This window comes from Chaetomium tenue, assembly GCF_020726465.1.
Source record: "Chaetomium tenue strain MPI-SDFR-AT-0079 chromosome Unknown F5144scaffold_1, whole genome shotgun sequence".
Taxonomy (NCBI): Eukaryota; Fungi; Ascomycota; class Sordariomycetes; order Sordariales; family Chaetomiaceae; genus Chaetomium; species Chaetomium tenue.
Genome location: NW_027117329.1, coordinates 1,979,381 through 2,002,231, shown reverse-complemented (window position 1 = coordinate 2,002,231; position 22,851 = coordinate 1,979,381). Strand labels below are relative to the sequence as shown.

Sequence of the window (22,851 nt, the reverse complement as noted above, 5' to 3'; positions counted from 1 at the left end):
TGGTTTCCGGGGGCGCGCTGTAACCCCATCCCCCTTGCTTTGCTTGCTTGCTTACCTACATCGCACCTTGCCTAGCTACCCTGAGATGGGTGTTGCCTGTGTGGGTGGGTGCGGGGTTGTAGTCGGGGGGATGTGATGTGTGCTGTTGGGGGTTGGGGGTTGCGCTGGTGTGTGGGTGAGGGTTGTTTCTTCTTGGTAGATGATGGTGGGGGGTGGGCGGTTCTAGATTTCTGTTTCTGTGTCTGTGTGTATGTGAGAGTTGTTTCTCTCTCTTTGTTGACTCCCCCTTCCTGACTGTTTCGAGGTCAAGCTGTACGTACTCGACTGCCCCCCGGAGTTGCTTTACTCCCTCGGTTCGACGCCTCCCAGCAAGGTTTGCCCGAGGCCCTTCGTCTCGCCCTCCCCTCGCCCGTTCGAAACGGAGCTCGGCATCAGACACGCATATGCCGTGTGCCTCTGGTGTGCTGTTACACATGGCCGGGTCTCATTGTTTGCAGTAGACAACCCGGGCAGCCAATGGTCGAGCGGTTGCTTTACCGAGTGCTGTCTTCGTGTCTTCTTGCCTTCCCTGAAGTGGCCTGATCCCGGGTGTGCACCCGTCTTACTTCGTACCGCAGGGTCGTGTGGTGGTTTCGAAAGAGCCTCCCGGTCGGATCTCTCGTCGGATTCCCGGGGAGGGTTGTCCTCGGCGGATCACTAACCGTGACGCGGCAAACAGCGCGTGCTCGGGGCTCCTGAACAAGCCACGATCTACGACACCACAAGTCCAAAAGATGCATCTTTCACGCCGGCATCGGCATCGACAGGATCCTCGTCTGTCAATCTGCAGTCACCCGGGCTCTTGGGGACGAGGTCAGACAATGCGAGGCAAGGGGTCCAGCCGGTCGATGCCGTACCCGACGAAATGCCCAGGATCCCCAGGATGCCAGGCGGTAGAGATTGGCCGCGAGCGGGCTTGAAAGTTCCATTGCTTGTCTGAGACGGGGGTCGGACTGAGATTGTATCACAAACGACTGCCACCGGGTCTCGGGGTCTAGATTCTACCCGTCGGGCATCAGATGCCCATCAAACGATGGTTTTTCTAGAACAACGTCTCCGAGCGGCGGAGAGTTGGTGGCGCAACTATTACCGCAGGTGCGTGCGACAATTATCAGCTCGCGGAGTTGCACCCGAGAAGTGTCATTGGTTGGTTTTACTCTTCGTACTTGTCGCCGTCTTGGGGCTGGAGTTGCTTTGGCGCACTCGCTGAGGGACTGGCCCTTTCTGAGAATGGTACGCACTGTGCTGAGAACTACCATTTCTTTTTTTTTCCTTTCCTTTTTTGCTTCTTCATACTCTGCCTGTTCTGAGCCGCCGCCCTTGGGAAACTGCAACGCTGCGAGCCTGCCTGTTGGCCGATCTTGCATGGTGGTGATTTCCCGATTTGGGGCCTCTGCCCGGGCTACCCAGTGCGCGTCGCAGGACCCCAAGCACCCTGGATCCCTTGGCACCCAGACCCCGAGGAGGCAGAAGGGAAGGCAGAGACATGCAGACATGCATTGCATTGGCGAAGTGCGCAGGTGTGGTTGCCTTAATTCAGGCCGAGCCAATTGAGTGTTGTATTGGATGATCTCCATCTGCCGGCTGGCGGTTTTGGGCGCGCTTGCCGCCGGGCCCGTCGCGTGCTCGACTCATGGCAGGTGACGTCAGTGGGGTTGCTTGGCTTCGGGTGGTTAATCGCGCTCGCTAATCTCGTTGCGATGGGCAAGATCGTGCTACCCTGCCGCCTCGAGCCTGCTTCCCTGTCTCCCTGTAGCTGGCTTGAGCCTGTCTCCCTGCCGCCTTCCTACATAAATATAAATACCTCGAATGGGCGTTGGCACGGTCCAAGGTGAGTTGTTTTTCGGAGATTGATGATGTATCTGTTTGGGGGCCCTGCGCATCAAAACGGAGGCAACTGCCAACTGATGAGCGCCCGGGAGAGTCAGTTAGTTATCTGATCTGATCAATTGATTGGCAGTTTGCGACCCCTCCTCCGGAAATCGCGACATCGCGAGATGGGAGCTGATCCGGCCAGTGTCGATTTTTTCGGGGTAGCACTGTGCTGGCTGTTGTGAGATCGATGTTTGCACTTTCCAAGCGTCCAACCAGCACTGCGTACAGCCTAATTGCATTCGTATAGTTCACTATCCTGCCTGCGCAGCCCATTCGAAACGCTGCCACAGGCTTTTATCACAGTGCACTTCACTTTGACTTGTGCAGCACGGCGGGGCTGGGCCAGCCTACCTGGCGACCTAGAAATGTTTGCACAAGATCTCGATCCATCCCTTCGATCCGGCCATACCACGCGAGATTAACCTTCCGAGGACCAGATCCGGCGCCCAACAGCCTCGTGTTTTTGTCGTGGCCCTGCGTGTTTGCTTGATTTTTCGGGTTTCCGGGCCGCCGCGGACGCCGTGGCAGGTCCGCAGGGGAAAGAGCGGAAAGAGGAAAGAGCGTTATTTGCAACTGCCTGAGGAGGGCTTGATGCTTTTTTCCGTTCAAACTTGGAAACTCCCCGCACTCGCGATACCGGACCCATCCCTCCCCTGCCTGGCATCTCAGAGCGGGATGGGCTGGTTGCTGCAGCCTCCCGATCCAGCGGCTTGCTTCGTGTCACCTTGTCCTGGCCGACGCTTGCACTTTTAATGCTGGCGGCCCGTCTCCTCGAGGCCACACCCGGAAAAGTTGTGCACAAACACCACGCCCGACCGTCCATGGATTGACCTCTCGTTTTTTCCCCCTTCGTGGCGTGCCTCTCAAATCCGCGCTATTGGACCGTGCTTCCGCTTGCTGCCCAAGCTATGACTGACTCGTTGACCGCAGCTAGGAATTGGACACTCCCGGCAACCCTGCGCCGCATCTAGACCTGGGCCTATGTGCTTGCCACGGCGTTCTAGTCTGAAACGGGCCTCTGTGCGGCTCGTCGTCGTCGGACTTCACACGTTATCACATCCCCCATCCGTTTTCACGTTCTTTTTTTACTTCCCTGCTGAGCTGACGTTGATGTATAAATGTAATGTGCGGAATCTAATTCACAAATATCAACCAATATTAGAAATCCATAAGCCATGGCTTTACCGGGCTGTCACTTCTCGGTTTCCCTGCTCATTGTGGCGCTGTGACTGTTGGAGGCAGCAACATCGGCGGCCGCTTTGGGCATGCTGCGGGACGGTGCTGGCCACTGACAGCTGCACCGTGACTGCTGCTCCTTGCCGGCCTGGGTAGATATTCTGAGCTCACAGCTCGGCTAACTACCCTAGCCGCCAGTACACGGCCGACGAGCCGAATGCGGAAACGGCTTCGAGGAGGATAGGGATTTTATGAATATGCATGTGAAAGTCTCGGGCTAACCTAAAGTGAATATCACCTCCTCTTATCCGAAAAAAATGAAAACTGACTTGTCGGAGATCAGAGCATAACTTAAAGTTCTATCAACTCTTTTCTTTTCCTTAAGCGGAACTTTGGCCTGGCTCACTAGAAAGAAGAGTCACCCCAAGATCTCTTACCACTTTTTTTTCTTTTTTAGGCGGGGTTGGCATTTCGTAAATTGTGAGTGACAGACCTGAGTTTGGCTTCTTCCAGGCGCGATCCTAAGAGAGTATTCGTAGCCCTACTCGCACCGTAATGACCAAATCTACATTTCGCGATGAAGGCGCATCTGGCCGTTTCACAAGCCTACGACAAAGGCCGTAATACCCTCTCCTCTCTCGCCAGCTGGGCTGGACCTCAGGAGCCGGCAGTGTTCCACGGCGTCAAAATCATGGACCTTAGCCGCGCCAAGCGTGGGACGGCCTCGTCTCCTCTCTGGCACTTTCATTCTCGAGTATTCTTCTCGACTCGAGAGCAGAAGCCCTGTCATCGAAGGCCGAGGGAAGGGATGCAATGGCTAACCGCAGCCGCAGTACCAGCACCCAATGCATGTGTGTGCGTCTCCCCTGTATGCGCCAACTCAGCTTCGGAACGGAAACTGGAGGACAGTCATTGCATTGCATTCTTCAAGGCGGCGCCCCAATATGGGCAATTGCAGCCGAGTACAGCCACAGACACGGCACGGCGTCTGTGAGCGAGGAGGGATCGACCTGGGCATGTATCGATGTGTGCTTGGGAGAAGATCAGATCAGATAAGCAACATCCTTCTCACCTGGCTATCTGTGGCCCGATGTGATGTTCAAGGGTCCCGCCAAGCCAAGAATATCATCTCTCACTTCGGGCGCGGCAAGTCCGCCGTGTCTCGTATCTTGGGGGGGGGGCATTTTGTCTCTCTTCTGGCGCAGACACAGTAACTGACTGGTAACCAAAACCCCTTCTCTCCCCCGCAAGCGAGCAGTCTTTGTGTCACGCCACCACCCTCGCTTCCACCTTCCTCTTCCCTCCCGTCGCAGCCAGTCACGCAAGACAGTGTGGCTACCTACTTGCTTTCCCTTCGCATCGAGACGTATCTTCATGGGCCATCAACGCTCGGCGTAGCCGTGGGGCGGCCCGGCGAGGAGAAACGGCAACTTGCTTTTAACATGTTTCGGTCGGTTGGTGACAGAGACACAAAACTTTATTTTGCTCGCACGGTACTAGCTGGGGGGGGGGGCTCGATCTGACCGGGCAGATTATACGCGAGAGATAGACACCGGCCATCAAATTCCTATCGAGTTCATCCCATCCCTTTCTTTCCCTTTGGGGTGGGGAAGGGGTGGTGTCTATTGGGGAATGCCTATTACATCACACGATTCTATTCCCACACTGACCGCATCAACCCACCCCCCTCCCCACAGCCCATCCATTCTCATCACCCCATCTATCCATCCATCCATCCATCTATACCACCCACCACGTATGTAAGTATGTATGTAAGTATGTATGTATGATGTATGTATTCCCCGACCCGAAACCCACCCCGGCACCTTCCCCCAGCCGGGCCACGGGACAAGACCACGGCCCGCTCTGCGGTCGGCTACGGGCTGGTGGATGGGGGAGTGGGAATCTGCACCATGTATGTATGTATGTAGATAGATTAACCAGCAAACCAGGGGCCTTGCCTTTGCAGACGGGTTCCGGCGTGGGTTTATCGAATCTTGCACACGCAACACGCAACGCGCAGGGGGGGGAGGGGGGGGGGGCATGCAACGGGCGATGGCCTAAGGCAGGCTGGCTGGCTGGCTGGCTGGCTGGCTGGCTAGCGGGGTGGCGAGTGGTTCTTCTTTTTTTACCCTTGACGTGGCTGTGCATCTGATACCCCTCGAGGTGACCGGGGGGAGGGGGGGATGGAATTCGATGTGCTGAGTTCGGGGACGGGGCGGGGCGGGAGGGGAGGTATGGGATGGTCAGGAGTAAAAGAGCGTTCAGGAACGGGACAGTGCGAGGTGGAAAGTGGAGGTCGGCGATGGGGCCGTGACGAGAAATCTTGGCGTTTTCCGTTTGGCGTGCTTGCGTCTGTCATCAACTTACCCGTGCGTTTACCATCACCAAAAGGATAATCAAGAGGTGCTTGTGCACTAGAATGTAGTATTTGTCGACGGGAGGAGCTGGCAGTCCCATTCCACTGCGCTCTCTCTGTACGCCTATCCGCTACCATATGTATCGCCTCGCCCAATGCCTTTTGCCCTTCCTCCCAATTGCCCCCCCCTCTGACCCAAACCCCCTCCCCCTGTTCGCCCACTTCCTCTATTCACACGATTCCCCTAAAGAACACACTCCTGCCACACAACCGCCCGGAGGGGGGAGAAGGACCCAAGCCAGCATACACTCCGTAGAAATAGCAAAGATAAAGTGGTAACTCCTGGGTTGTTCCCGAAACCTGTACCAGCCCCCGAATAACCAGGTAACAAAAAGTCTGAGAAAAGGAGAGTATGGGGTATATACAAAATATGAAAAAGATAAAAAGAATAAGTAAATATCTCGCTTCTCTCTCTGAGCCAGGCGATGATCCAATGCAAGAATGATCTAGGCTGTCTAGACCTGGGTATTCTGAAATAGAAGAGAGAAAAGTGATATCAGTCCGAGGAAAAAAAGTACCTTGCCTGCCTTGGGGAACGAACCACTCCTGCCCCTCAGCCACCCCTCGACGATACCTCTCGCGAGGAAGTCGAGAATTGGGGCTATGAGTAGCTGACGGCTGTGGAGAACCGTCGTCGCCTCGATACGTGGGATCAACGATCCGATATTCTGGGCATCCTGCCGCCACCCGACACCGAGAACATCGCTGACTGCGATATGGCGGCTCTCGACATCCTCCGTAGGGCCCTTAAATACAAGGACGGGGGGTGGAAGGACGATTGAAAAAGACAATCTTGTGTCGCACGTACCGTCGTGTGCCAGGTCGGGCAATGGGTTCCGAGCGTCATCGGAATTGGCGGCAAGGTGGTCTTGGGTCGCTTGAGTTTGGTAGTGATGGTGCCAATATTCGAACCATATAACTGACTGGAGTAGATGGTGATATCAATGTCGATACATCATCGACAAACTATCGCCTGCGTTCTACCTCGGCTCCAGTTCCGCCGCTCCCCGTGGGGCATTCGTTCGTCGCGAGCCCCGACTGATTCAATCGGCGACGGGGGAGGGGGATAGAGCATGCGCTGTTGTGATGGTTCCGATCCCGAATGCAGGCTATTTTCGTTCATCGGCGGGTTTTGGCCGGAGCGACCTTTGGTCGAGCTGTCGCTTACGTTCCAGTTTCGCATAGTGAAGGCCGCAGGCGTTGCAAAGCGTCCTCGCACCGTCTGGACCGCGCCGCCATTCTGGCGTGTCCACCCGGTTACAGCTGTGGCACCGGCCGGGAGGGGCGGCACGCTGTGAAGCAACGTGTTAGCGTCCTGCGCCGTTCGCTTGGGGAGGCGAGGCATGGGGGGAGGGCAAAACTTACACCGCGCCGTTTCTTGACCTCGTGCATCGCATACGGCGGCTTCATGCCGTCGCCGTACATTGAAACGTCCTCGTCGTCTGGGCTGCGGCCGCTGCTGTCTCGTGTGCGCTCGTTCTGAATGCGATTCTGCTGGACCATGTCCCGTACGTCTTCGAGCTTTTTGAGAGCGAAAACGAGGTTGTTCAGAAGCTCGCCTACTTCGTTTTCTGTGGGCATCCTCGACGGAATTGGCCGCGAACCCTGCTGTTCCTGCGCCGCGGCCACGTACGCCTCGGCAAAATTGTAGCCTGTGCGGCACGAGCGCATTATCTACAACATGACATGTTAGTCGTTACGCTCCTTCTTCCTTGGTATAAGTCGAATAAAAAACGTACTGCTTGCAGGGCATCCTGATACCCGTTGACTTGGAAGTGCTTGTCGAAGTTCGCTTTGTAATCGGACGTGCTGTGCGCGTAGTCGGCTTCCTCCCCGTAGGCAGGTGGCCGCTGTGCGTCATACGGCGACGGAAGCGGCGGGCCGGAATGCCTTGGGGAGATGGGATATGCCGATGCCGACAAGGGCAATTGCCCAGGCGGAAGCCGTCCCGTCTCCGCATACAAACTCGGGAGGTGTGGCGGCGGCGGCGGCCGATGCCCGGCGCTGAGGGACTGCGTTTCAGCCTGCCTTTGCTCCGCTTCGAGTTGCTCCAGCTTGACCGGAGGGGACGGTTGCTGTCCGGGGAAGGTGTTCAGCGGAGGTGGCACAGGCCGGCTCGCTAGCCCGTGTCGGCCGGGATCGGAAAACGCGGGGAGGGTATCAGAGCGCGGAAACGTTGACGTCGGGTGTAACGCCCTCGGCGATGGGTTCTTATCTGTGCTCGTCATGTCTGAAAACGGCCTCGGTGGCGGGGCCGATGTGAAAGGCGATGGCAGGCCGGGGGGTTGGTGTAGCGCGGACGGCGGCGGCGGAGCGTACCCGAGCGACTTCCTCTCCGAGAATACTTCCGAGATGGAAGGCAAGGATTGCCGGTGAGAATGGCCTTGCTCAGACCCTTCCGAGGGCCTCCGGGGCTCGACCGGCGAGATCATGCCGGGCATGCCGGTGGTAGGGGCCGAGTAATGATAGCTGGAGCTGAACGAGTTGTGGTGTTGGTGTTGATAGGGAGTGTTTGGACTAACGAGCGGCGCGGTCGCCATGGTCGGTCCGTCTCTATATAATGTCTTTGGGGGCTCTCGTCGTTTGTCGTACTGCTCAGCGCCGTTGGAAGTTGGAATCCCACTACAAAACGGGCGACAGAGTTAGGGTCCGGGGATACGTGGAAACAAGCAATGTTCTTGACTCAAGAATATACAAACCTTTGCCTCTGTCCTGGCCCAGCCGCTTCCATAGCCGGTCTCTTGGGTATTCCGCCAACGATTTCCTCCTGCGGCTTGACCACTCCCAAATGCCCTGACCATGCGAGCGCGTAGAACCGGATAGCGAAGAGGCGGGGAGGCGAGAGCAACAACCTTATATCGTTCGATGGTGACGACGGGGGCAAATGGCCAAATCCTGGTTCCAAGCTCACTTGCTTTCCTTGTCTTGTCCTGTGTTGTCTTGCCTTGTCTTTTATTCTTCTTCTTTTCTTCTTCTTTTCTTTTCCTTTTCTTTCTTCTTCTTTCTATTGTTCGTTGTCGAGAAGCCAGGTAACGCTCAAACTGCAATGCACTCTTGAGAAGCCAGTAAGTGGCGAATGGGCAGAATAGGTAGGTAAGGGTGCAGACCGAGAGGGAATCGGACGAGGCGGTGGCGGGTGCTGCGGTTTTGTGTGTTTCCTGTTTCTGTCAGGAGCTGATTGACCTGGGCGACTCTGCGTGCAAGGGGGGGCTGCAGTCGCTCGGGGTCCACACTCGGGACGATGGACGATGGGCACTGTGTGGATAAAGGTAAGGAGCGATCGAGATCAGTCAGTGGATCCGCCCGGGCTCCCGTGGAAATGGGTTGTGGGAACGTGCCGTTCCCCCCCATTCGCGCCAATACCTTGTCTCGCGGAGTCTGACCAGGTACCTCGACCGGGACCCCAGCAAGTCCCCACCTAAGTAAGGTAGTCTTGTTTCTGCCGCAATGTGATGTGGAGTGGGGAATAGGAAAGCCAAACACGCCAGGCCTTACATTACGTGCCAGCCAGCGAGCTCCGTTTTTTTTGGTATCGTTGTACATCTCTGTGTCTATTCGTACACTAGTATACTCCACTGTACTGGATGCAAGTACACGCACGCCCCGGGTCTCTCCCGAGCAGCGCTCCTTGGTTCACTGGCTAGCTATCGGCGAAGTCTGCCGCAAAGGATTGCCGAACCAAAAGAAAATGGGAAAAGGAGCCCAAGAGCCCCTCCCAACCTGCAACTATGAAAGTTTGCCCTATAATGTATGTACTGGGTGTATACAAACATCGAGTCGAGGAAAGTCCTTGTCAAATTTCAGGACGGAGATCTGCCAGCGAGGAAGACAGAAGAAGCGGGGACGATCGGGGCTGCAGGGGCGTCGGCGAGATGCTGTACATGTGTGTACTGTCCAGTAGTTATACTCGTATGAAGGGCCATGCGCAGGGGATCGTGTCCGGGGACTCAAGGCGATGCGCGGCGGTTGGAGGGTTGTGCTAAGTTGTCCATACCCCAGTGCGCACGCATTACGGGATTCATGCGGCCTCCATCGCCAGCCTCGTGTCTCATTCCATCCTTTAGGCAAGCCGTTGCTAGGGTCCTAGACTAACTTGGGCAGTGCAGCCAGCAAAGCGCTAGGCACACAGTCAATCCCGTGCAGATGGGGAGCTTGCAGAGGAGGCGTGTAATCCGTGGGACATGCGGTCAGGCCGTATTGTACCGTATTCGACCATGTGTTCGGGCATTGCGTAAGGCGTAACCTGGAGCCGGGCATCTGGAAGAGATGCCAGGAAAATGCAACCCAGATTGCCCTGATGAGATTGGCGCGTGGGTGGGGGCCCGTCTTGGGACGGGAAAGGGGGTCAAGGAGGCACAAAATCTCACCGGGCCAAGACGCTCGCTGGGGGGGGGTGGTTTGCAAGTTGGGGTACCACCAGCCCGGGTGATCTCGATGTTTTCCGGCTGACGAAAACCCCGAACCCCAGTCAGCCAGCCGATGCGGTGAGTGCGAGGTGCCAGGAGAGACGGGTGACCTGCAGGAGGAATGGATTGCCGCACTCGCTGCCTGGAGGCTCGATCGAATGATATAGGGATACAGCTTCGTTCTTGATAAAGTTATTCAAGTTGAGAGCCCTAGAAGCCCCGCAAGCCCGGAATGCATCGTGCATGGGCACGTAACCGTCACAACTTTTCGCCGCCGAAAGCCCAAGACTGCTGCTGCCAGGTACTGTTCCCCTGGATGTCTTTTTATAAGACGAACGAGGCAACTGCCGAGTCTCCCATCTTGAAGGCCTTCGCCGTCTTCTGCCGCTCCCCACATGCATGTCAGATCTCGCCGTCACTTCTCGATCGTCCGATCCGCGTGCATTGCACTGTGCTTCGGACACCCAATAACTTGCCTAAGCCAAGGAAACGTCAGCTCCAGGCATCGAACGGAGGACTTCCGTAAGCAAGGGACGGACGGAATCATTTGCGGTAGTTTTGAGCAACACGGAGAGCTCGAGTGCCTGCAGGACGGGCAGCCATGGTCAAAGGAAGGCTTGTTTTCCTTGGGAGGCAAGTCCGGGGTATCCCTTGCGGCAATACTGCGCGGGCGCTGAATTGCCCGGCATACCCGAGTCGGTGCATTGGTAGGATTTGACTCGTTGCGTTTTCTAGAACGAAATGTCTCATTCCGCCAGGACAATATGGATGATTGCCTTCTCCATCCATCCCTCCAAGCACAGTGTCACGATACGTACAGTTACGAATAACACACTGACTGGGGCGCTCGATTAAGTTGGAGAAAAGCAAGGAGATGCTACCCGTTTCGGCGGTCGGCGGTCAAGCGGGACCCCGAAGAAATAACGGTCGACCCACACGGAAACTGGTGGGAATGTGAGCGATCTGCTGTCCGGGGGGGTAGCCATCCTCGCCATCAGCGAACGGGTGGCGCGGCAGTTGCAATTCGAACCTTTTGGCAGGAATTTTGAACCGACGGCGTACCGTCTCGAGACGGTGTGGAACTCTCCCAAATGCCGGGAACTTCGAGGCTTGGAACAAGCGCCGCGTGTGTGACGTTTCCAAACGCAACATGTTTTGGGCAGCGTGGCAGTCGGAACGGACGTGCTGTGTGGTGCAGGCGAGTCATTGGGCGAACGAGGCACGCGAGGCTGGCTCGATCGGATCTTGCGGTGTCCCCGCGAGACGGTTGTTCCCACGGCAAGGGTCACGAGATGAAAGGGCGGAGCCAATTTTGGTCGATGACACGGCGTGGTGGGAGGTGTCGCGCGCTAGCCTCGGCGAAGCCAAGGTTTGGGGGTTGGCTTTCCTCGCTAATCGAACGGTTGCATCGGGGACTCATAATGTGAAGGCAGATCCGAGAGGCATGCTGGGCATTGGTGCCGGATGGGAGACCCAAAGAACCAACAGGCTGCAGGACGACCGAGGGAGACTCCACTCCAAAGGCAGCCAATGGGATCACTCCAGATTAAATGCACGGAACCAGGGCAGCCTACCCTTGGCATTACCGCTGCACTGCTGCACCGTTCTGCCCAAAAGCATGAAACACACGAAATGGACACCAGGAAACGAAACTCGTCATTACCGGCGAGTCTCAGATCGGCACTGGATGGAACGCCCGTCGGCATTGAAGTCCAGAGTCGGCAGATCCTGGTCGAGCTACACTTAGCAGAGGTGGCTAGCAATAATTATTTGTTTTGTTATACAGCACTATTCCATCATTGGCGTTTGCCGTTTCGCCGTTGCCTCCAAGCCTGGAGAAAACCCACAAAAGAGCTTGGAGCCACATGGGAAGACAAATACCACACCGAGCAACACCCGACTCCGCAATCCAAACACCCGGTCCGGATGAAGAGGCCATGGCGATTCCCGGGCGAGATGCCCACCAAATTGGGAAACTCGTTTATCAGCTAGCGAGATCTTGGGACCATCGTCATTTCGGAGATGAGAGCTTCGATGGCCTGACCCGCATTGTTCGACACGTGCGACGCACCCCACCACACCACGCACGCCCGAACCGCGAACCGCCGATGCTAAAAATACTCTGTCTGGCACACACGGCTTCGGGAGACGATCTCGTTCGCCGTTGTGCGCGCCTGTCAAAATCGAAGCTCGCCAAACTCGGGACAAAAGAATTTCCTGGGATTTCCCTCGGTTCCAAGGGGGGAACTTATGGCTGACCGAAACCGCACCATCCCATCTCGAGCCCATGTACATACCGCCGTTTCCTCGAGTGCTTTGAAGCTTTGACCTCGGCCCACTTCTATTGTGACAGAGTTGACTCCAACGGATGAACACCCGGGCTCGAGCCAGGGGGGGGACGGAGGAGGGACGGGGGGCAACACATCCCATGTCCTGGGAACGGAACGCTGGAACATGGGATGTGGAGACTCGAAATCCCATTCTCACACATAACATTCCACGGATAGCCCGATTAGTAGGGTTCTTTGTTAGGCAACCTCTTCGAAACACCAATACACACAGGCTCGGCCGGAATGCGGATGATGGCTTAGTTATCTGGCCCCAAGAAGGCGGCTTCGAGAGCTGCCCGCGCGGCTGGCCTTGCATGATGTTGGTACGAAGTACTTCGTACAGATTACATGTACTGGTACTGTGCATGCGGTATGCACAGCACGACACCACATGACGGAGATGGACCCCGGTCCGAAGGATGATGGAATCCCGCACCGTTCCAACATCCCACACCTCGCCTGTGTGGGCTGTGGGTGGACTCGCGGGAGAGAGACCCAAATCCGCCGAGAGCATGTCGGCAATCAAAACCTGGCCGATCAGTCTGTCGCAGGACGAGACATTCGTTGGTCATAACGGGCGCCTCATCATCACCGAACCAGAAAACCACAAAACCACATGGGGGCGACTCGGGCGATCGCATCCTGCCCATTCTACGGGACCGCGGGATGGGCCCCTGCGATCGGGAATGGTTCCTGAATGGGCAAAGACAGCCTTGGGCAAGGGGGGGGGGGCAGAACGTGGCCAGCCCTGCCATTGGCCCCGGGGCACACAGCCGCGTCCCAGGATCAGGCGATGACTGCAGGAAATCACATCTCACAACCCTCCCGCTGGGTTCATCCGAGCGGGTCCGCTACCGATGTCGCTCCTGCGCTATCACCGCGTCCTGTGCAATCGAATGCCAGCATGACAGACGCTAACGTCCAGCCCGGCCTTCAACACGGTGTGGGATTCTTGCCCGCGGGCCCGCTCCTTACCGACCAACGTTCGCTCACTGGCTCTCCCCCCGGAGCCCCACTCCCCCCGGGGGTTGTTCGTCTTGTCCCATGCATCGGCTGGCAAACGTCAGATTGGCCCGCAGCATGATGGGCCATGTCAGATACAGTCGCCGATGGGGTTGCATCGTGCCTGCTCCTGCGTCCAAACCAGCAATTTATCTGATCCCTCCTCCTCCTGTCCATTGCCCGCATGACGAGATGCCGTCACCACCTACCACTCGGACAACTCTCTCGTCACAGTCACAGGCGAAATGGGTCCTGTGTGCCCGGATGTTCTGCCATGTGGCATTGTCTGAGCCGATCGAACAGCCAGGGCATTCTGTCAGCTCGACGACACCAACAGGACTGCAAGCGCTCGAGGGCCACCACCACCCCATATCCGACCCATGACGAGGCCCCCAGGCCCCCAACGAGCCGCCCCAGACCGGGCTCGTTAGTTGCCCCAGCAGGGCTCAAACAATATCGTCATCTGAGTGAGCGATTATACATCAGACAGCTAAATTACTTGCCCACCACCCCTTTCGGGAACTTCTTGTCTGTTCACCGATACCCGACGATCTCAACTGTGCCTCTCCTGGAAGATTCGAAAGACTAGTTTTCCGCTCGGGCCACCGCCAGATGCGCAGAGAACGCCGGTTCACGAAGCTCTTTCATACACAGTAGAGGGCATTGACAGCGTAGACACGGGGCCAAGGCAACCAGCCACCCACCCCTGTTGCGATCCGATCTCGATGGGCATTTTGACAGATGGCACAGTCTTCAGCCTTCCGGAACAAGCGCCAACATTGGAACGAAGGACATGTGCTCCCACTTTTTTGTAAAGATCCTGCCCCGGCGCTATCGTGTTTCCCAACGTAATCTTGGGCACCATCGGTCCTTATATTTCAGCCTGAACACGAGATGCGCGTCGGACGAACAAGGCGAGCGCCGCATCTTGCTTCCCACTTGATCTCTTCGCCCCTACCCCACAGACACGCCTCCGATTTCCGATCGCCTGATCGGAAGGAACTTTAGATCCCCCGCCCCGCCCCGTTGTTGCCCGAGGTCGCTCGGGGAGAAACCGATCAGCGAGCAGTCTGACCTCCCCAAGTCCCCTTGGCGTCGGTACACCGGCGGCGCCTGGCTTGACACAAATGGTTACGGCGGCTAGCAACTGGACGATTGTGATTACGAGTGCCACACGCTGCGCATCCAAACCTTTGCGGAAGAATGTCACGAAATCCAACCAGTCGATGCGCTGTTTACGGCCCGTGCTGTCCTTCACACTCCAGCGTAGTTACACGAACTCATTCCGCAGTTGAGGCCCGGATGCTGGTTTTGTTCCGAACACTTGCACGCCACAAATGTCAGTCGGAGATTTTCATACATTAGTCAATGTTGTGCGAAGGTAAGCGAGTGCTCGCCCAACGCCCATCGGGTGAATCACCTAAATTGTCACCCATTTGTCGTTGGACAGCACCCAAGTTCCCTCTGGGGGGTCCTCGCCGGGGACGTTTTCCGACCACGGGAAAGACAGTGTGGGACTTCGGGGCTGCAGTCTGCCTCGATAATGGTCTCACCTGCAGCTCTGCCATTGGCCGCCAGAAGTCTTGACATCTGCGAACCGTGCCCCGGTAGGCTTGATCACCCTGGTTGTGCCTCGTGGTCGATGCCTTGCTGTGCACAAGCGGTCCGAGACCGAACTGATGAGAATGAGGGAAGTTGGGAACTCTCAGGTGTGACCGGTTCCCATTTCCGTCTTAGGCCTCCCGGCCGAGGGCTGAGGAGGGAGGCGAAATGAATAGCACCATTGTTGGCTGCTGACGCGAATTTCCATACCTCCATCCAGTGGCACGCCCGCCCCTTCTTCAGTCCAGAGACCCATGAGATCGCGCTCCCATCATGGCCAAGACGGAAATCGAGAGATCTCATCAGGTCCGCAAGAATCCCAGAGAGCCGGCGACACTTAAATTAGCGTTGCGAGGACTCCACATCAGGGTCTTGTTAGCAGCGCCATTTTATACAAGCGGACAAGTCTTGTCTCACTAGGTGGGACGATCCCGAGTTGGGTTTGTCGGCACATCTCAAGCTTGAGTCCAAGCCTGAGTTGAGTGTTCTTCTCCAACACCGAGCGCAAGCCATCATGCACGGCCAGTCAGTCACACCAACCAGAACCCCCCGACCAGCCACAGCAGTTATCATCCTGACAACTTCTCGTTAATTTCTCGTCCCGAGAAGTGACATCGAGTGAGACGATTGAGAGACATGAACACGGGCAGATCCGAGCCTTGGCTGTACGTACCACAGTACATACACCAGATGCAGCATCATTGCCGATCCACCTGTCAACGCCCCCCGAACCTGTACGAATCAATAATCAACATTCCACGTGCATTACGACCTTCATCCAAACAAGTGAGAAACAGCATGCTCGAGACGTGATAGTGGCGCCGCCATACTCGTTAAGGTGCCCGTTTCAACATCCCGTTGGCTATTCCAGAACGTTGAAGAAGTCGTTCAAGACATGCTGACACTCCGAGAGCGTGAGTTCTCAAAAGCCCTCCATGATTGTGCGGTCCTTGATGGGATCGACAGGACCTATCTCCCGTTTCATCACTGTGCCTGTCGCTTGTCGCCGGTTTCCCGCATCAGAAACGAGCTTTCCCCAACTTGATATCCAGATCAACGTTCACATCGGCTCCCGCCGAAACAGAACGACACGACCCCGTCAGCACGGCCTGCTGGGTTCCTCCCGTCCGTGAGGCCAAGCAGACGGATCGCGCCCGATTTTCCCATCTCACTCGAAGCTGAAAAGCAGACTGAGACAAAAACCCGGTGCCGGCGACAAATATCCCTGCTAGTGGAAGCGCTCCCTTCGTTGAACCGGCCTGTTGGATGCCCCTAACTAGCGAACCGGGGGGCGCCTGGGGGGGGGAAGAGAAAACTTGGGGTCGACCGTCGGGGACGACGAGCCGGCCCAGGGAAAAGACCCCCCCTCGTCTCGTGTCGAACGCTAATGCTCGACCGGACGGATAGGGAATGGTCTCGGAACGCCCCACCGTTCTAATCGCGTACTAAAATGATTCTTGGGATTCAGCTCGCAAACGCCAAACGCTCGCGTGGGGTCCCTGGTGCGCCTTGAGGTTCCTTCGTGCCATTCGGCAACGAACAAGCAGCAGATCGGCGCGCCAGCAACCAGGAGGCTCTGCCTGAACGGCTCGGTTCGGTTCGTCGAAGCGAAAGGGGGGGGTGGATGGGAGGGATGTATGGTATGTATGCACGTGCGGGCCATGGATCACGAACACCTCCCATCCATGCCATCCATCCCGTGCTTGCTTGCTTCCTTTGCGCGCGCTTTCCTGCTTGCTTTGCTCGGTCAAGTTGGAAATGGAAACGGGCGGGATGATGCCATGTGCTGAGCACGGCATCTTGACTGGCAGGTCCCGCAGCAGTGGCTGAGACATTTGGGCCGCAGCTCGCTCACCGGGTCCCTCGGGTTGGGAATCTTGGGGATGGCCTGCAGCTTCCTCCCCGCTGGGACTGGTCTGGCAGGGATATGCTTGCTTGTCCTTTCTTGCGTGCATGCCGCCTTCCCCCCCCCTCCACCCCCTACGATGGGCGGATGTCTGAGCGGCTTCATCTGGCCGGGAACGTGGGACTTGACGATGGCAACAACGTGGCTGAGGACGGACGGGTGATTCCGTTTAGCACTGTGCCATCGAATGCTCCCTCTCCCAAGCGAAGGGCAGATTCGCGCCAATCTTCCTGTTCTCGTCATGCGCCAGAGACGCCACGAGTTAACAAGCGTTAGTTCTAGGCTGAGAGCTGGTGCGGTTTTTTTCTGCTTCAAGCCTCGCGCAGGATTTCCCCCCTCCCCCGGGTGAAGATGAGGCCACGCCTCGTCTCCAGAGCCGAGGATCCTTCCCAGCTCTCCGGGCCGGGTGGCATCCCCTCGGGTCAGCAGGAGCTCCTGCCTCCGTCCTCCCCAAGCTTGTGGAACGGTGCACCGAGCGCACACGGCGCCAGGGGCGGTAAGGGATTCCAAAAAGAACGCCGGCTGAACTGGCTGCTGTCTGTCTGTCTCAGATACACCACCAGTATTATTGCTCGAGGGAAGCCGGGGCTTAGCTGGCGCTGCCAACTGCGGAATGGGAGGTTGTCACTGGCTTCCGTGATGAGTTGCACAGTTGGCTTGGCCACATAGCAGACCCTCGTGCCCGTCCGGCATGCCAACACTGGCCGTTAGGCTCCCTCACTCTCCGTTTCCTGAGGGCCCCGCGGACTCCGCCCTGCTTCTTCTCTTGTGATCTTTTGGTATGTGTGCATGTGATCGGGGTAACAGCACATGGCCGTGGTTACTTGCTGTTGTCATCGTTCAACCCGTTGGCGCCTTGTAATGCCTGCCGCTCCCATGTTGGTGGCCAGGTAAGGGAGCAAGCACACGGTATTCGCAGCAATAGTTTTATAGACACACCAGACGTTGATTTTCTCTATGATAAGCTCATATGATGGAATGGATGTTTAATCGTGTGCTTCTGTGAGTGAGTTAACTGCCTTGTGACACCAGTATTGTTATCAAACCAGCTTCGTTTCACTTTTATCAACTACTGCAGATGAAGAAAGGGAGTGTCTGATGTGGGTTAATCACACTATCGAGAAGAGTTTCCTGCTTTACTACTTACTCACCACAAAACTCGTCTGAATTAAGTTCTACTCAACCTTGTTTCTGGAATTCCGTTGGTGACACGAACATATCCTTCATGTCCCCATGCCCCCCGATCATGTTCCCCCCTTTCCCTTTCCCACTTGCTCTTCGCAATACATACAAGGTGATTGCTTCCACCCCATTGCTTTCCTCGCCATTCACGTATCTCAACGGTGTTAGCAACTCAGTCTCCCAACCTAGAGTCCCCGACTTCTCCCACCTCACACCCACAACTTGCTACCACAGTCTTCCATCTCAACTTCTTCCTCCCCCCCCTCTCCAGACCTGCCATTGGCCCTTAATATACACGTACCTCGCTCCCCACAGCAACTTCCCCCCGCAAAGAAACGCAACTTCCAGTGTGGCGAAGCGGGGGGAGCGCAGACTCATAATCTGCCGTAGACCGTAAACGCGTAGTGGTACACCCATTAAGGGTGCGGGTTCGAATCCCACCGACGCAAAACTCCCCAAGAGGAGTTTTCGTAGCCATCTACCTTCTCGTCGATTAAATATCGGCGGGAGGTTAGGCGGTGGGCTTTTTGATTTATTTTTACAAAAAATTTCGCGCCTTTTTTGTTGTGATTCTTTCTCGTCTGTCTCGGCGTTGTTTTCTTTTGCTTCTCATATATGCGTTGACGAACACTCGGGATGCAACGAGGGCAGAGATTGATGGGGAGCTAGTTGCTTCATTGCCCTTTCATAATGATTCCTCTTTTCCCGGTAAGGGGCATGTCAACAACGAACGGGCTTCTTAAATGCAACAACACCAACCATATAGAACAACCAAGCAGGCGCAACACCACCATAAAATCGGAACTAGACAAGACGAAATGAACTAAATTCAACTCATGGAAGGGAAACGAATTCTGAACCAATATCTGTTGGCCAAGTACTAAGGAAATCCAACAACTCTTCAGATGTAGCTCAAGAAGTCCGGGGCAGTCCACCACACATTAACCACCCACCTAGGTAGCGATGGCAGAGAAGAAAATCACCCCTTAAGAGCTAGCAATACAAAGCTTTGAGATAGATACACGGACTCCTTCGGAAATCCTGCCCACCGTTGCCAGCGGAATCAAACCAAAATGGAATGGCAACGCAGACCCAGTAACTCAGTAAATTTACACGTTAAAACCAACAAGCGATATCCGTTCCCGGCCTGACCCAAGAACCCCAAGAACCATCTCCACCTCCCTCCCCTCACTCACGACCCCAAGCTCATCTCTTCCGCTGCTTCTTCTTACCCCCCCGCTGCTCTTCCTCCTCCAGCGCGCTCTCACGATCCCTCTTCTTGGCCTTCCGCTCGAGCTCATCCCAGTCCTCACCCTCCTCCTCGTCACTCATCTCAGCCTCGTCGCTCGCATCCGCCGACGCGTTCGAGTCGTAGTCCGAGCCCTCTTCGCTTGAGTCAGACGCCTCCTCGAGCTCGCTCTCGTCAATCTCGAACGCGCTTTCTTCCTCCTCCTCTTCGGAGCCGTCCTCGTCGTCCGAGTCGTTCTGAAGGAATCCCCAGCCGCCGTCGACGAAGAACTGGTGCGGGTCGGCCGTGACAGTCTTCATGATGACCGACCAGTTGAGGTTGAGCGGACCTTCTGAGTAAGAGAGGTCTGACGAGTCGAGGAACTCCTTCACGTCCTCGAGCGACTCGACAGGGATGGTGTTGACGTGGGCGGGCGGTCTGCTAAAGTCCTTGAAGACGAAGACAAGATCAAAGTTCTTGAGGCCGAACTGCACACGTTCCAGATGGGCAACCTCGATGTCATCGAGCGTGATAACCATGAATGGCGGCTCGGTGATCTGGATGAGGCACTCGGTGGTTGGCTGGATGTAGACGTTGCTGCGGTTGGGTACACCGTGGAAGCCGAGGTCGCGAAGCGGCATGTCCACTTCGATGCCTTCGTTGCGGCCGGCCTCGGCAATCTTCTCGGCGAAGCTCTTGAAAAGACGGTCAAGCTCCGCACGGCGGCGGCGCTCTTCTTGTTCGGCTTCAAACTCATCTTCGTCGCCGTATCTGTACTTGCGCTTCCGGTTGCCGGTCTCGTCAAACTGGATATCCGTCGCCTCCCTGTAGAACTGAACGTCTTTCGTCTTTTTCTTGCCGAAGAGGATTGGGTCCTTGAGGTGAAGGTGGATAATGACAATCAGCTCATTCTGGCATGGCTGGAAGAAGAGGTGGCGGACGTTGGAAAACAGGACGTCGACTCGCTGTGTGGTGCTAAGGGGCGACTGGTATCGGATACCGTTCTGGTGTATCTCGACTTTCCCGGGTACCCGCTTGCCTTCCATGGCCGGCCGAATGAAGACGTTATCTAGCACGGCAGGGCGTCGATCTGGGGTATGTTAGTATCGTATCCCAATACTGAAAAAAACCGAAAGGGGTTGGGGGGTGGATCTTACTTCTTATCTCGACTAGCTTGTCTTGTTCCACGACATCTTCCATGTCCTTCTTCTCCTGTTCCTTCTTAACGGACTCGCGTTTCATGTTCGAAATCTGATTTGCGATGTCCGCATATCGATCGCCATCCATGGACCGGAAAGTCAAACTCCTGACGAAATGGGCTGTTGCATCCTCGAAGGGTTGATCATCCTTACGGCCGACGCCCTGGCCTGGAGAGAGGAAGTTGATACGCAGGAACGACCAGTCATTCTCATCACTCTTGCTGGCGTTTTTGATGGTGTTGATGTGGAACGGGACGGGCCGCCCCATTACGGGAAGAACGATGGTTGCGTTCTTCTGGTCGATAACGATGCCCATATCCCGAATCTTGGGCGGGAACTGGTTGTCTCGCTTGTACGACTCGAAGCGCTTGAATTTCTTGACCTCGACACCGTTCTTGTCATCAGTGGACTCGGCGTACTTGGTCAAGCCCTCCTTCTGCTTCCTGGCCGCGAGCTCTTTTTGGTGATTCTTGCGTCGCTTGTCGGCATCATCATCGGGCGCCGTATTCCGTTCGGAACGTAGCCGTGTGCTGGTGATGTTCTTAGTGGCAACAGCACCCACCCGCGAGTCCCTCTTCTCCTTCTTCGGCGTTGGCTGGGCCTCCTCCTCATCCTTGAAGAAGAAGGATGTCGCGTCTGCGTCGACGGGCGCCTCGCCGGTGAACACGACCACCTCACCAGCGGTGACACGAATCGTGTCGGTAAGGACAAGCGAGTAAACCTTGCTATTCTTATCTTGAGGATCAGGATTTTGGATATCGCTGAATCCGGTGGTGATGCAAAGCGTCATACCGTCACGCAGCGTCCTCGAGTTCTTGGCGCTAATGACCAGCGTCGGGTCCCTGTTCTCGAGCCCGATACCGTACCCGACGTTCTTCAGGAAATGCTTCTCAAGCTCGGGCTTCTTGGACTTGATTAGGCTTAGAGCCTTGCTGTAGACATCTTTAACGGCAACACCGTCGCGAATCTCCTTTAGGATCAGGTTGTGGACTGCGAGGAGGAATTTGTAGTTGCTTTCTTGGGACTTGTTGGGGTCAACCATGAAGGTCCGGGCGATCTGCGAGCAGTAGGACTTATATCGCAAACCCATAGCCGCGACAATGATGCCTGGGTGGAGTGGTTGATCGTCGGCGTCAGCATGCCATTTTAGGTCGAACTTCCCCCCGCTCTGCACCATCGGCCCTAGGATCCAGTCGAGCTGCTCGGGGTCGAAATCTGCAGGCATCTTTTGGCGATTGGGAAGCTCCACGGTTTTCCAGAACTTGGTGTCCTCGATCTTGCTGAAAACCTTGTCGGCTAACACGCTGTGCTTGATCTTCTTATCCTGGTCGAGAATGTTGGACATCTCGTCGAGGAAATACGGAGTCAGGAGGGCGACGCAGGCCTTGGACGAGGTCCGCATGGCCCGCAGCTCTGCCTCATCCTTGACGGAGAAGGCACCAGCGGACAAGGCCTGGGCAATGTCGACCTCCTCGACATCCTTGCAGTTGTCGGCAAACGTCTTCTTCCACTCGTCGACGAATGGGCCCTTGGAGGTGTCCTTGGAGAGCACGCCCACTTTTTTCTGCAGCGCCACTGTTGTCAGCTCGGGGAGAGCGGTAAGGGGTATGAAATAAGTATGGGTTATGACTCACGCCTGCCGCCTTGATCGCATCCGTAATCTTGACGAAAAGCTTCTCGTTTTCGGCGGCGTCCTTGCTTCGGACGAGGACTTCGACGGGGAAACGGCCGCCCTTGATCTGGTCGAGGTACTTCGCTGTGAGATCGATAGATTAGTATTGTCGGTTTCAACAGGCGTGCGTTTGGAGTAAGCGAACCTTTCTTTTGTGTTGTGAGAATGTATAGGGTGTCGAGCGTAAAAAGCATCAGGGTGGTCGGGAACTCGTAGCCGAGCAGCCAGAACTGAGGGCCTGTTAGCGCTGCGCGACGGTTGTATCATCATGACCTTGACGAGACGTACATGCATGGCATTGTTTTTGTAAAATTCGGGCTCTTCGTCAACCTTGCCCATCAAGACGACGATGGAGGAGGCGCCGGCGAAGAGCGCGTCGCCGGCACGCTTGTCGGCCTTCCATGCCGCGACAAAGTGCGACAGGCGCTCCTGGAAGGCCTTGCTGTCGATTTTGATGTCCGCCATGGTGGGCGATTGCGAAAATCGCTGCGATTGATGATGGCAGAACTATCCCCGACAACGGGTGTGATGAAGGGAGAAAATGGTTGTCGCCTTTTTGGCTGGAAACGATGCGGCAGCGAAGAACCGCGATGGAGCTTCCAGGTTAGTTACCTTCGGACAAGGAGCCACAGGGCGGTGGCCGGTGCCAAAAAATCGCGTTCCACGCTCACGTCAAGGAGCCCCTTGTCGCGTTTTGGTGGGGCCGGTGCCTAAGTGGTTAATGGCCTGGGACCAGACCACAGCTGATCGACTTTCAGTGAGAGCTTCAAATAGAGTCCTGGGATTGTGTCATGTGATGGGGAATATGATTGTGT

At 56.1% G+C, this 22,851-nt stretch overlaps 5 protein-coding genes across 5 annotated transcripts; 1 reads left to right on the top strand and 4 right to left on the bottom strand.

The window, feature by feature from the left end:
* Positions 1-750: 750 nt before the first annotated feature.
* On the bottom strand, positions 751-1,544 carry F5144DRAFT_543006 (uncharacterized protein; the record flags this gene model as incomplete). Its single annotated transcript, XM_066787214.1, has 3 exons — positions 751-1,040; positions 1,206-1,279; positions 1,336-1,544. The coding sequence occupies 3 exons, from the start codon at positions 1,542-1,544 to the stop codon at positions 751-753; spliced, it is 573 nt and encodes a 190-aa protein (XP_066648193.1).
* A 1,480-nt stretch (positions 1,545-3,024) lies between these two features.
* On the top strand, positions 3,025-3,345 carry F5144DRAFT_588515 (uncharacterized protein; the record flags this gene model as incomplete). Its single annotated transcript, XM_066789941.1, has 3 exons — positions 3,025-3,039; positions 3,088-3,242; positions 3,282-3,345. The coding sequence occupies 3 exons, from the start codon at positions 3,025-3,027 to the stop codon at positions 3,343-3,345; spliced, it is 234 nt and encodes a 77-aa protein (XP_066648192.1).
* Positions 3,346-6,628: 3,283 nt separating this feature from the next.
* Positions 6,629-8,240, bottom strand: F5144DRAFT_480747 (uncharacterized protein; the record flags this gene model as incomplete). The annotated part of the gene is made up of 5 exons (XM_066785246.1): positions 6,629-6,666; positions 6,771-6,801; positions 6,875-7,183; positions 7,249-8,131; positions 8,209-8,240. The coding sequence occupies 5 exons, from the start codon at positions 8,238-8,240 to the stop codon at positions 6,629-6,631; spliced, it is 1,293 nt and encodes a 430-aa protein (XP_066648191.1).
* Positions 8,241-11,402: 3,162 nt separating this feature from the next.
* Positions 11,403-12,499, bottom strand: F5144DRAFT_554532 (uncharacterized protein). Its single transcript, XM_066787857.1, has one exon. The coding sequence runs from the start codon at positions 12,409-12,411 to the stop codon at positions 11,704-11,706; it is 708 nt and encodes a 235-aa protein (XP_066648190.1). The 5' UTR covers positions 12,412-12,499; the 3' UTR covers positions 11,403-11,703.
* A 6,452-nt stretch (positions 12,500-18,951) lies between these two features.
* On the bottom strand, positions 18,952-22,699 carry F5144DRAFT_25985 (FACT complex subunit-domain-containing protein). Its single transcript, XM_066783527.1, has 5 exons — positions 22,325-22,699; positions 22,182-22,266; positions 21,999-22,120; positions 20,323-21,928; positions 18,952-20,255 (listed from the first exon to the last, which is right to left on the bottom strand). Exons 1-5 carry the CDS (start codon positions 22,499-22,501, stop codon positions 19,144-19,146), a joined length of 3,102 nt encoding a protein of 1,033 aa, XP_066648189.1. The 5' UTR covers positions 22,502-22,699; the 3' UTR covers positions 18,952-19,143.
* Between the last annotated feature and the right edge of the window lie 152 nt (positions 22,700-22,851).

Coding starts and splice junctions, on each gene's coding strand:
- F5144DRAFT_554532 (XM_066787857.1), bottom strand. CDS start 12,411: ATGTTATGTGTGAGAATGGGATTTCGAGTCTCCACATCCCATGTTCCA.
- F5144DRAFT_25985 (XM_066783527.1), bottom strand. CDS start 22,501: ATGGCGGACATCAAAATCGACAGCAAGGCCTTCCAGGAGCGCCTGTCG. Junction 21,929..21,998: donor ATGCGATCAAGGCGGCAGGC/GTGAGTCATAAC, acceptor GTGGCGCTGCAG/AAAAAAGTGGGCGTGCTCTC. Junction 20,256..20,322: donor CAAGCTAGTCGAGATAAGAA/GTAAGATCCACC, acceptor AACATACCCCAG/ATCGACGCCCTGCCGTGCTA.